The sequence below is a fragment of the Erythrolamprus reginae genome, chromosome 6 (assembly GCF_031021105.1).
Source record: "Erythrolamprus reginae isolate rEryReg1 chromosome 6, rEryReg1.hap1, whole genome shotgun sequence".
Taxonomy (NCBI): Eukaryota; Metazoa; Chordata; class Lepidosauria; order Squamata; family Dipsadidae; genus Erythrolamprus; species Erythrolamprus reginae.
The window spans coordinates 80,867,332-80,880,559 of NC_091955.1; the positions used below are offsets into that span (position 1 = coordinate 80,867,332).

At 38.6% G+C, this 13,228-nt stretch overlaps 1 protein-coding gene across 3 annotated transcripts in view; it reads right to left on the minus strand.

Moving 5' to 3' along the window:
- RESF1 (retroelement silencing factor 1) overlaps positions 1-13,228 on the minus strand; it is a 34,021-nt gene that overhangs the window by 1,949 nt on the left and 18,844 nt on the right. For 2 of the 3 annotated variants that reach the window (XM_070756425.1, XM_070756424.1), the window contains exons 4-5: positions 5,602-10,716; positions 3,320-3,406 (exon numbers count right to left, since the gene is read on the minus strand). In XM_070756425.1, the coding sequence (XP_070612526.1) occupies positions 3,320-3,406; positions 5,602-10,684 (5,170 nt within the window). In that variant the 5' untranslated portion in view covers positions 10,685-10,716. The remainder of the gene's footprint in view (positions 1-3,319; positions 3,407-5,601; positions 10,717-13,228) is intronic. The other variant, XM_070756427.1, reaches the window with a different exon arrangement.

The following is a 13,228-nucleotide window of genomic DNA, read 5'->3' on the forward strand; positions in this document are numbered from 1 at the left end:
TCAGATGTGCTTCTCACTTGTTATTGTTGCTATTGCTCTATGCATATTGCTCTCTATGCTGGTTTTTTCTCTGTGACTATACTGTAGACTTGCTGTGCGCTAATATGTTGGTCTATGTGTTTTATATGTAAGTAATACTTATAGTATGATATAGAACTGTGTATTCTGCAGGAGAGAAATATTGTAGAATTATATGTGTATTCTGAGGGGGAATATTATTGTGTAGCTGCTGTGTGTATATATATAACTGTTGTGTTCTGATATCTGATTTTTTTTTATTTATTCTTTGTCCAATATACAATACATATGGAATGAAATAGACATTAAGTAGTATATATAGGGATAGTAAGTAAAAAAGAAGAGGAGTGGATGAGAGGGAGAGAATATATAGGATATATGAGAAAAGGAAAGGTAATTGGACAGGGGACGTTAGGCACATCAGTGCACTTATGTACGCCCCTTACTGGCCTCTTAGGAACCTGGAGAGGTCAATCGTGGAGAGTCTAAGGGAGAAATGTTGGGGGTTGGGAGTAGACACTATAGAGTCCGGTAATGAGTTCCACGCGTCGACGACTCGATTGTTAAAGTCATATTTTTTACAGTCAAGTTTGGAGCGGTTAATATTAAGTTTCAATCTGTTGCATGCTCTTGTGTTGTTGCGGTTGAAGGTGAAGTAGTCGTTGACCGGAAGGACATTGCAGCATATGATCTTGTGGGCAATACTTAAATCGTGTTAATGTGGCAAGCATAATCATTATTATCTCCAAAGCTTGAGAAAGGGGTCAGCCTGACCTCAGTCCAACTAAACAAATGCATAATGGGACCAAGATAAGGGAAGGGGAGTATTGAAGTGTCAGCAGAAAGTTATATATGGGTCCTAAATCTGCTTAAGCAAGACGATTGCAACAAACAGGATGTCTGGCTTGTCAATGCATGTGATGTATACCGATATCTGTTAATTTCCTAATTTCCCGCAATTGTATAACCATATATGGGGAAACATGTTATGCTGAGATACTGTATATTTGAATAAGTATATAAGGAAGTCTCTGTAACTGGTTCGGGGTTCAGGCCGTTTATTCTGTAGTTTGTGCTTTGAACCTGCGCAATAAACTTTCCTTTGCTGGAAGAGCTGGCTTATGTCTCATCAATTCTACAACAAATCTGGCACCCCAAATGGGACAATAAGCGAGGCGATATTTCGCTGAGGGCAGCCTGACCCCTCGGGCCCACCCGGAGGTCACTTCTGAACTTTAGGCGCCGCAATTCTAAGCTTTCAAGACCTAGGATAGTTAGTCTGTTTTCGTAGGGTATTCTCTTTCTAGTGGAGGAGTGAAGGGCTCTTCTGGTGAAATATCTTTGGACGTTTTCAATAGTGTTGATGTCTGAAATGTGGTGTGGGTTCCAGACAGATGAGCTGTATTCGAGGATGGGTCTGGCATAAGTTTTGTATATGATTGCTTGATATATCTGTGTATGAATTGGATTGTTTACTGACTATTGAATATATGTAAATCATATATACTCTACTTATATTAGCCTGGTTTATTGGCTGAATATCTACCACTGCCACATCTACTGTGTATAAGTTTGTTCTAGGAATAATATACATAATTCCTAAGCATTCTAACAATATTCATGAACTGGGAGAGCCAATGGTAACAAGGTCAGTCAATGAAAAGGCATAGCAACTAAGCCAGCCAATGGGAGCTTGAACACTTCTGAGTCTGTGCAGAGAATCGAAATTGAAACTTAAGCTTAAGGCTGGGTGTGGTTCCACTCCTTCCTACCGACACTCTCCTCTCTGTACTGCTCTGCTGAAATGAAGCTAACTTCTGCTTGTGTTTACTTGAAGAAATAATCTGCTAATGGCATTATAAATTCATCCGTTATTATGTTTATAAAGAAGTTATTGAATCCAGCTGAGTCAGTCATCTGTGCTTCTGGTTTGATTTTGCAACAAACTTTAATATAATCCATCTGGCTCTGTCTGCAAGTGTGGCCAAGCATCTTTAATCCACCGCATCCAGCCAGATTTCTCTGAGAAGCCAACAACAAGCAGGGCTGCAAGTCTCTCCTGTTATCAATTGATTAACTACCGTACTTTTCTGACTATAAGACGCACCAGAGACCCACCTTAGTTTTGGGGGAGGAAAATAAGGGGGGAAAGGCCTCTGCGTCCCAGCAATTTACCAAACAGCAAACAGCATAGAAGAGATATACTGTTTGCTGTGTAATTCTGTGCGTGTAATTCTTCTCTAGGTCCCATCAGTCAGACAATGCCGGCTGGCGGGCCCTAGGGGAAGAGCCTTCTCTGTGGCAGCCCCTGCCCTCTGGAATCCCCCCGGAGATTTGCACAGTTCTCACTCTTCCAGCCTTCCAGAAAAGCTTAAAAACATACTTGCCAGCAGGCTTGGGGTTGTTGAGCTTGGTCACTCTGTTCCAGCCTCTTTATTTTTTTGATAGGTGGAAGTATGATTGAGTTGTATGTGAATGTACTGATAATGTTTAATGTTTTAGGGTGTTTTTAGCTGTTTTAATTAACTTCAATTTCTAAGCAGCCCTGAGTCTCAGGAGAAGGGCAGCCTAGAAATCGAAGGAAGGAAGGAAGGAAGGAAGGAAGGAAGGAAGGAAGGAAGGAAGGAAGGAAGGAAGGAAGGAAGGAAGGAAGGAAGGAAGGAAGGAAGGAAGGAAGGAAGGTGTGCCTGATCCATAGAAATATCAAAGAATTGGAGAAATGTACATTATGGCAATATATTAATCCCAGGAAGTTTTCTTAAATGTAATCACACTAACTCGTCCCAATTATTTAAATAGACCTACTCCAAACATGAGTATGTCAGGATTTCACTCAGCTGCCTTACCTTAATACTAATACTTAATACTAGCTTTAGTTTCACTTTCCAGCAACTTTGATCAATCAACTGAGTGTCAGGAGGCAGATAATCAGTGGCTTGTGCTAATCAGGCTCTGCTGTTGTTTGCTGCAAGAAGGTAAATTGTTGGCAGGCAGAGACCAAAGAGTGGGGGTGGCTGGTTGGGGGGGGGGGGCTACATTCGTTGTATAACGCACCCAAGTTTTCACACTATTTTGGGGGGTAAAAAGGTGCATCCTAGACTCAGAAAAATACAGTATATTAATTTCCCCTATCTCATTTTTAATAGCTAGGTTACTCTAGCAAAAGTAATTCCCAAAATATCAATCTGCTGGGATGTTACTCACAAAAATGGAAGGAAGGACAAAGTACTGTTTGGAAATCTGAGTGGTGTTGATGAAACTTATGTTCACCTCCTAAATCAAATGGCTAGGTTAGGGTTACCTTGGTTACCTTGAATTTCATTTTCTTCAGTTTTTCTTCTTTTTGCAGGACAGTAATTTAGCCAGTCTTCTCTTTTGCTCTTGACCGCTGTAAATAATAATGAGAAGCTTATCGTTTGATAAGAGCATGTAAAAAAGTGAGCCAGGCTGATTGCATATAATACAAAGGCTAAGATACAAGTAGTCCTTGACTTACAACAGTTCGTTTAGTGCCCATTCGAAGTAAGAACAGGACTGATGAAAGGGACTTATAACTGTTTTTCACACCACCATTGCAGCAACCCCAGGCAGTGGTGGGTTGTTACCAGTTTGGGGGAACTGTTAGCAGTAATTTAGCCTGGGTCGCAGAACTGGTGGCAACCTCTGGCTGGCCACACTCACGAACCAGTCCTTGCTCGCCTGATGCTCCTACTTGCAGAATTTAACTGTGTTTTTCTGCTCACTGCAAGGGTAAGGCCAAAGGGCATAGGATAGCAGGTGAGCAGGGAAGGGAGAGCTGACAGAAGGGTGATACCAGTGGCCGGTGGACCAATGCATGTGGGGAGGGGAGGGGAGCACATGGGAGATCATGGCACTGAAGGTCTTCCCATGTGTTTCCCCCAGCCAGCCTGGCCTGCGAGGGAAGCAAGAGATCGTGGCACCAGAGCAATTCCCATATTTCCCCCAGCTGGCCTGGCCTGCGAGGGAAGCCCGTGGGAGATACTAGCTGCAATTTACTTGTGAGCAACATTGGCCAGGAGATTCAGAGAGAAAGGTCAATGGAGCGCACGAGTAAACTGCAGGCGAAGCGGTAGCCGACAGATCCCTGGCTTACTCACTCTGCTGTTCCCCACCCGCAGCTCGCAGGCAGTGAAACAAACAGCCACCTGCTGACTTCACGCATCCAGGAGCATCCTGTCACAAGCATTGCCTTCCCAACAGCAGATGGGAGGTGATGGCTGCAGCTGACTTGGGATGGAAACGCAGAGAAACGCCCGGCCAAGCAACTGCCTTTTCCTCTCTGACTTCTGTTAGCAGAGAGACGAAAGAAGCAGAGGCGGCAGCGGAAGGAAAGGGGCCGATCGCTTTGCAGCCAGAGTGGTTTCCCAGGCTCCCTTCACCTGGCTCTCCTCATAGCGCCACCGCATACATACACACAAGGATGTCTTGTGGTAAGTGGGGCAGGGCATGGGGTGGGAGGCTACAAGATGTGCATCTTACTGGAGACTGACAGTTCCGAGTTGTCTCTCTCAGCTGTTGCGTACAGGGAAAACCTAGCACAATAAAGAAAAACTTCTCTGTGCAAGGTTTTTCCCTGCACACAATGGTTGAGGTATCAGCTGCCAGTTTCCAGTAAGCTGCGTGGGTTGCAGTGGGTCACAATTTAGAGGGTGGCAGGTGGGGCAGAGGATAGGGGGTGGGGATACTAAAGGGGAAATTGTCCTACCTTTTCCTGTGAGCGTGGCTTGGGGAGAAAGTCATGTGAGTAGCCATGCCCACTCAAGCACATGACCATCAAACCTCACCCACAAAATAAGCCATGCCCACAGAACCAGCAATACAAAAAAAAAATTGAACCCATCCCTGTCCCCATGGTCATGTAATAAAATTTCAGGTGCTTGGAAACTGACTCATATTTATGACAGTTGCAATGTCATGTGGTCATGTGATCACCTTTTGTGACATTCTGACAAGTAAAGTCACTGTGAAAGTCAAATTAACAACTGGGTTACTAACTTAACAACTGCAGTGATTCACTTAACAATTGTGACAAGAAGACTGGTAAGCTGGGACAAAATTCACTGTCTCACTTAGCAACAGAAATGTTAGGTTCAGCTATGGTCATAAGTCAAGGACTATCTATATTTTCCCTAATGGCTAAAATTCCAAACAAACTATATATGCTATTTTATTATCTATATTAAGTTTTTGAAACTTAGAGAATTTCTAACAGAACAAGACGGTTTATTTATTAGATTTCTATGCCGCCCTTCTCGAGTCGACTCAAGTCGGCGTACAACATTAAATATAAAAATAAATAAGTAATAACTATAAAATATGAAAATTTACTAAAAACATTTTAAAAACCAGATGAAATCCAAACTTGTAACAGATACTACTAGTTACTGTTGAGATATTTAGCATCTTGCTACAGATTTCTACTGATTGAAGAATATAGAAAAAAAGCTTTCTAGCCAAATTAAAAGATATTTTAGATATTTAACACTTTACACATAGCAATATAAATGCATCTTACATTTGTTATGGTTTACTTTGACTGATTAAAAGGAAAGCCAACTGTACCTGTAACAGATATCCTGTTTTTTTCAGGAAGCTTTGTTCCTTCTAAAGTTTGTTCTTCAGAGGTGGACTTCCTAAATAGTATTTCTGGACACATTCTGAATTCAAGCATTTGTGGCCTCTTTGCTTCAGACATTTGGGATGAAGAGCTGCCTTTGTGGTGGGGTTCAGAATCATCAGTTCCATTACTTGATTTCACACGCCAAAGAGGTTTGGAGTGCATAGAATCCAGGCTTGTCAAATGAATAGTCTTCTGGGCAGTCCGTTTAAATGCAAGTCTGTTCAAATAGTTTTTATTTGGTTCCCTCTGCAGAAAAATAGTGTGCTTAGTTTTTCTTTTAAAACATTTTTTATCAGAAAGTGATTTCACAGACCCCTTGCCTGTGCCTTCTTTGACTGGAGAGTGGACTTCAAATACATTGGAAGGATTATCTCCTTCATTCTGGGATGCAGGAATTCTATTATTGAAATGTGAGCTTTGACATGTGGATGCATTACTCTTATCTTTTCTGTATGCATATTTATCTAGATTTATTCTTTTAACAAGCTGTGTGACACTTTGTTCAACAATTTGTCCCTGCTTAGGACAAGTAGGTTCATTATATTGCATTTTTTTGTATCCGTATTTTTTCTCCAAACCTTTCCATTTCGGTTTATTTAAATGTTCTTGTGAGCCCAAGGTAGAGTTATGCTCAGAATTTTCATGTTTTTCAGAAACAAAGCTGACACTATTTAATGTTGAAGAAGGCATGAAGTCACTAGGCTGCGTTTCCAATCCTTTAACATTTTTTTGCTTTATCATTTGTCTCTTTAGACTCCTGCTTGAAATTGGTCCTTTAATCACGTGCGTTTCCCTAGTATCTCGTTTAATTTTGTAATTTTCAAAATTGATATTATGATTAGTTTCTATTCCTTTATGGTGATCAATATCTGTTTTTGATTTCAGAGTTTTATTAAAAGACTTTTTCTCCAATTTCTTTTTGGCAAGTTTTTTGATAATCTTTTTGTAGTCTGTATTTAAATGATACTGTGCTTCACTTTTTGAGATATTCCTTCTACCATTTTTCTTGTTGCGTTTTTTTTTAGTTCCAACTCTTTCTCTTTGTAGAGACTTGGAATCTGCAGAATGAGAGAGCTTTGTACCCTGCTTTTTAGTTTCTTGTGAATTTGATTTTTCCAATAAAGGAGGTGGAGTAGTTGCTTGCTCTAATTTGGGTAGTTTATCTTCCTTTACTTGAGATTCAGTTTCTTTATATTCCAAAGTTTTATTTAAAGCTTTGTTACTTTGATCTCCCAAAAGAAAAATATTATTGCCTGTGTCTAATATGGAATTCTGTACTTCATTTTTGAGGCTACAATCAGACTCACTGGATTTTGATCTCTCTTTACACTCTGAATATAGATCAGCTTTCCTCTTCAAACTAGGTTCTTTAGCTATCATGCATGAACAAGGCTCCACATTATATTTTGAAGCTAACCATCCTGGCAAGCAGCAGTATGTCCGTTCTGTTTTTCCAAGTGTTTCAGACCTGATAATTTTGCTGTCAGCATTTAAATCCTGGTTACACTTCCTGTAGCGTCTTTTATCTTTATCTTTTGAATCCATTTTCATCTGGTCACCTCCATGGTTATCTAGCTTGTTGGAGGATTGTCGACTGCATTCAGGAAACACTTCACTCATCTGTTGAGAATTTAAGATTACTACTTTAATTTGCTCTATTGCATCACTAGGATCAAGACTTTTCTCATGGCTCATAGTATTTTCTTTATCTTCTCGTTCTGTCAGAATAGTTATAGAATCTTTCTTTTTTTCTATTTCCTTTACCGTATTCAAATCACCAATTCCATAAGGAAATTCTTTTGAAAGCTCAGTTAGCTGATTGTTCAAAAACATTACAGGGGATTCAATGCTGCTTTCCAAATGGTCTTCCTTACCTTCATCCACAGCATGCTCTGAGTCACCTGTTTTTCCCATACAGAACGTGTTGTTTGTCTCACTCAGACTCTCCTGATTTTCAAACACCTTGTTATTGGACAAAACAACTGTATTGCAACCGTAAGATGTATCTTGCTCAGTTTTCCCCCCTGAAAGTGAAGCAACTTCTAAAAAGTCATTGTTCTTTTGTTTCTCAGAGTTGCTTGCGTTTGTTTCCACTGAGGTTTTGTCACACTGAGGGTTTTCTGATGTTTGCAAGTCTTCAGGTTTTTCTGCAAAACCTTTGGATAAACTTCCTGATGGTAGCAATATGCAGTCTTTCTCTGAAAGACTCATCCCAACTTCAGGGCCATTTTTCAAAAGGCCAGATTCATCCTCATTGCGTTCTCTTGAAGTTTCCAGATTTATACCAGGTTTCAAAAGGCCAGTACTAAAGATGTCAGCTATTTGTGAATTATAAAAGGCATCACCCTCTACCAGAGTACATATACTAGATATTTGCAACATACTGTCTTTCAACCCAACTTCAGCAGTATTGTTGGAGTCATCCAAATTTGGATCATGTTTTTTTAATACACATTTTTGAGAAGAGGACATTAAATTAGTGCTCAATTCACATCGACGTGGGTCTCCCGAATTGAGAGCATATTGCTTTAATCCAAATGGTGAGGAATTTGTCTTCTCTTGATTTAAATCAAGAGAGTGATCTGTTCCAACTTCTTTCATTGTGGATTTGTCTGTTCCCTGGTGCACATTTAAATCACAATATTTATAGGAATCCATAGGTGAGTAAATAGTTTCTTTTTCCTTGTTACTATCCAATTTTGTAGGTATAACATTTTCTAAAGTATGGACAGTAGCTTCTTCAATATTGGTAGCTGGATAAATGACTTCATTATTTTTCTGCACATCGTTATTTTTTGATAATATCCGTGGAGTAACAACAGCTACTTGAGGTTCAGAGCCTTTTGGAGAATTGTAATTTACTCCATCAAGGTTTTTTTCAAAAGATGAAGAACCATACATCTGAGTCTTTTCAATTGTAATTTTAGTGTCATAATTTTTAGGCAATATACTGGGGAGGTTTCCCAAAGTTTTTGCAGTACCCTTGCCATCTGTCCCATCACTGGAAGATTCAGTATTTCTATTTATTAGTTCATTTAAGGATTTTGGGAGGCATTTTCTCCATAAAGCCAGGCTTGTTTTCAGTTCTTCCAAAGAACAAGTTCTTTCTACACCATGAGTTCCAGTTATAGCGTCAACTCCTTTGGAAATAGAACTAGATGTAGCAGCAATCTTTTCACTATTCATAGGTTTCTGAAGGGAAGTATTTTCACTCTGCTGAAAGTGACACGAAGGAGAATTACCATGTTCTTCTTTTATTGAATTTTTCACTGTGGATGATTCCTGGGAAACTTCTGAATTCTGAACAGATTTAATGCTTGTTCCCTGAATTTTATAGTTTAATTTTGTACTTCCATCAGTGTTAACAGGATTTCCAAATGCATCATCATTAGAATCAGTAGATGAATTATCTTGAACAATGAAATGCTTATTTTGATAATTATCCCCACCTTCAACACCAGTATTAAATAACATATTTTCATCATCAGTACCTTTCAGCATATTCCATAGAATTGGTAATAAATGAGACTTTGTTTTCTGTGGTACAATTGAAGAATTCTGTGAACTGGATGAAAACTGATTTGGAGTGACTTTATCTGAGAGAACCTGCTGGACAGTACATTTTACTGATGGGTTATTATGAGGATTTTGATTGTTTATGGACGTATTAGATGTCTGCCCAGCGTGCAGAGAAGATAAATATATTTTTTGTTTTAAGCTAAAATTGTCTTTAAGTTTCAATAATGCATTCCTCATTTCATACAAGGCTTGAACATCTAGTGATAAACTCTCTCTAGTTATTTTAAATTTATCCTTAGCTGAATTTTCATTACTTATGTTCTTTTCCGGTTGCAAAGCTTGATTTGTTTGTTGCAAAGATTCAGCAACCTTAGCTGCTGTAGTTGTTGGGTTACTGTTAGCAAAATTACCTTCAACTTCAACATATGACTTTACTGATTCATTAGAAAGCTCCATTGAAGTTTTTGGTCCACTTACATTACAGGCAGTGGGGTCCACCACATTTGTTTCCGTAGAGGATGACAAAGATTGTGATTTGTGATCAGGCCGAACAGAATATAAATTGCTATTTTGATCAATAAGATTATTATAATTTTCTACATTTTCATTAGATAACATTGCAGTTGGTTGTTGCAGAATGAATTGTCCATGGTTTACTTGTACGGGAACCATCAGGCCCGATAGTGAAGAATTTATATTAGTAGCTTGGCCTGCATTCCTGTAATTATAATGAGAATAAATTTGATATGGTGGAGGATTTATTTGATCAGTAGCATAAGGTTGTGATTGCATCGTCACAGGAATAGCTGAATTTGGGCACTTCTTTGTCGAAGAGTAATTAGGATGTTGGACATTTTGCTGAGGAGCTAAATAATAATTTGATGCAGAGTTAAGGGACACTCTAGCATCTGCTTGAGAGGTAGCAGGACTGTTCACATAATAGTAAGGCATCTGTGCTGGGGCCCTCTTTGGAGATGAAGTATTTAGGGGATCTTGATGATAAACTGAGGTTGCCATAAAATTTGAACAATTTTGCAAGGTCTGATTACTGAAAGTGCCCAAGGTTACATATGCATTTGTCTTTTGGTGTGTATTTTGCACAGAGTTAACTGTACTTCCCTGTAATGGTACAGAGGAAGAGATTTGCATGTTCCTTGATAAATCTGGATTCTGTACATCAGCTGCCATTTGGACTGTCATGGTGGAAAAAGATGGTGACAAATTGTAAAAATTATTGTTTAGTCCAAAACCTGTTTTAGACACTGCCACTTTACGAAATACTGGCTTTAAGGTTTTAGAAGCCCTTTTATTTTGAACTTGTCGCTTATTTATCAAAATATACTTCATGTTTGATTGAATATTCGTGGTTTGGCTATTTCCAGAATTACAAAGATTCTGCATTGAGGCATTTATTTGAGAAGTAAGAGAAGCTGCAGAAGGAACTTGGGGTGTTAAGTAGGATCCATGTGTTTGCATCTTATTGATTGTTCCTCCAGTCCAGTCCATTGTGCTGAAAAGTTCTTTTAATTTTCAGGAATCTAAGCGGAGAAAAAAGAATTAATACAATTTCATTTAGATCCATTAAATGAAACAATACAGCTCCTTATGAAAATGCTATTTTATAAGCTATTTCTTCCCATCCCCACATAAATTAAATGAACATTTCTACTTTCATTCTATCCCACACTGAGGAATTTTAAGAATTTCTAAATGCTAGCTCTAATATAGGGGAGTTAACAGACCTTAATAGCTTCACATTCCACAACAACCTTTTGATTTTGGCGAAATTGACAGTATATATTCACAATAGTAGTTTAATAAAATTTAATAACCCCCATACTTACATAACATAGAATGATAAATATAGTCACTTAAAGTTTGATTTCTTAGTAAGCCTAAATATTGCAAATTATCAGATGCATAAAAAGGGAAAACTAGAAACTTTTTCTTTTGTTTTCTCTTTTTAAAAAATCTATTGGTATCCTAATTGTTGTATAACAAGATTTGTTATCCTGTTTATTTATTTCTTTGTTGAAAACATATAATTACTGAAACAGCATATTAATTTTAGTAAATGCAGGTGAAAGTTGAAAAATTAGAATATCGTGCAAAAGTTCATTTATTTCATTAATGCAATTTAAAAGGTGAAACTAATATATGAGAGATGACATTACATGCAAAGCAAGATAGTTCAAGCCATGATTTGTCACAATTGTGATGATTATGGAGTACAGCTCATGAAAACCCCAAATACGCAATATCAGAAAATTAGAATATTGTGAAAAGCTGCAATTATCCAGACTCAAAGTGTCACACTCTAACCAGCTAATTAAACCATAACATCTGCAAAAGGTTCCTGAGCCTTTAAATCGTCTTTGTTTGGTTCTTTCCTGAGTGTTTAAAACAGGGGTCCCCAAACTTTTTACACAGGGGGCCAGTTCACTGTCCCTCAGACTGTTGGAGGGCCGGACTATAAAAAAAACCCTATGAACAAATCCCTATGCACACTGCACATACCTTATTTAAAGAAAAAACAAAATGGGAACAAATACAATATTTAAAATAAAGAAGCAATATAGTAATTAAGTAATCTATACTTCTTTATTAACAAGTAAATTTAAACTTAAATCAACAAACTCCCTCCATTTCTCCTTCCTTCATTCCCTCCCTCCTTCCTCTCCACTTCTCTCTTCCCTCTCCCTTTTTTTCTTCTCTCATTTCTTTCATTTTACTCTCCCTCCTTCTTTCCCTCCATCATTTTCTCATTTTTCTCTTCCTCTTTTTCTCTCTCTCTCTTCCCATCTCTCCCTCTTCCTTTCTCTCTCCCTCTTTCTCTCTCTCTCTTGCTTTCTTTCTCTCTCACACACTCCCTGTCTCTCCCTCTCTTTCTTTCTATCTCTCCCTCTTCCTTTCTCCCTCCCTCCCTCCCTTATCTCTCCCTTTCTATCTTTCTTTCTTTCTTTCTTTCTGTCCCTCTCTTTCTCTCTCTCTTACTTTCTTTCTCTTTCTCTCTGTCCCTCTCTCTTTCTTTCTCTCTCTTGCTTGCTTTCTCTCTTGCTTTCTTTCTCTCTCTCACTCTTTCTATCTCTATCTCTCTTTCTTTCTCTCTCACTCACTCTCTAACTCTCCCTCTCTCTCCAGCAACGGCTTTCTCTCTCTCTCTCTCCAATTACAGTTACGACGACCCGGGGGACAGCAGCGGAGCTCGGAGGCTGCAGCAATGCAGTGCTGAAAAGGACCGGCTGTTGGTCCCTTGAAGTCGCCGCCGCCGCCGCCTCCATTCGGGAGAAGGGATCTTCGCAGTGGGCGGCGGCGGCAGTGGTTTTAAGGTATATGTATATATACATATATATACATATATACATATATACATATAAACATATATACATATATATACATGTACATGTATACATATATATATACATACATATACATACATGAACGATTGATGGAGTTCAATTAAATCTTGAATTAATTTAATTACCGTAAATATTTGCAATGACAGAGAAAAAATAAGAGTAAGAAAGACAGTGGCTCAATTGTTGGAAGAATCTAACATCTGTGTAATTGTAAGAAAAATTCCAGGAGACAAAGAAAATAAAAGGGAAAATGCTTTATTTTCAACAAAATAAAGAAGTAATAGACCGGTATGCATACTGGGACCCGGAGAGGTCACGGGAAAGCACCTTGCATCTCTGGGGTGATTTGCTTAATACAGAGCACATCATTTTATAGGCTTCTTAATTTCTTATTCACGCCCCCAACTATTCCCTCGTCATTTCCATTTTTGGAATATTATCACAATGCTTTTACTGCACATTTTCCCCTCGTTTGGATATTTCCACACTTCACTTCAGTGACTTTCCCACTTCATCAATCATTGACAATTACTCCTTCATTGGTGTTTTTCTCTTGTTTATCCTTTCTAAAGGTCACTTTGCCCAATTCTTGGTATTTAATATAATCATATTTGTCTAAATTATTTGCTGGAAGTAAATCCTCCCTTTTCCAGGAACTGCAGAAACAGGCCTGTTTTGGCAAAAACAGGTT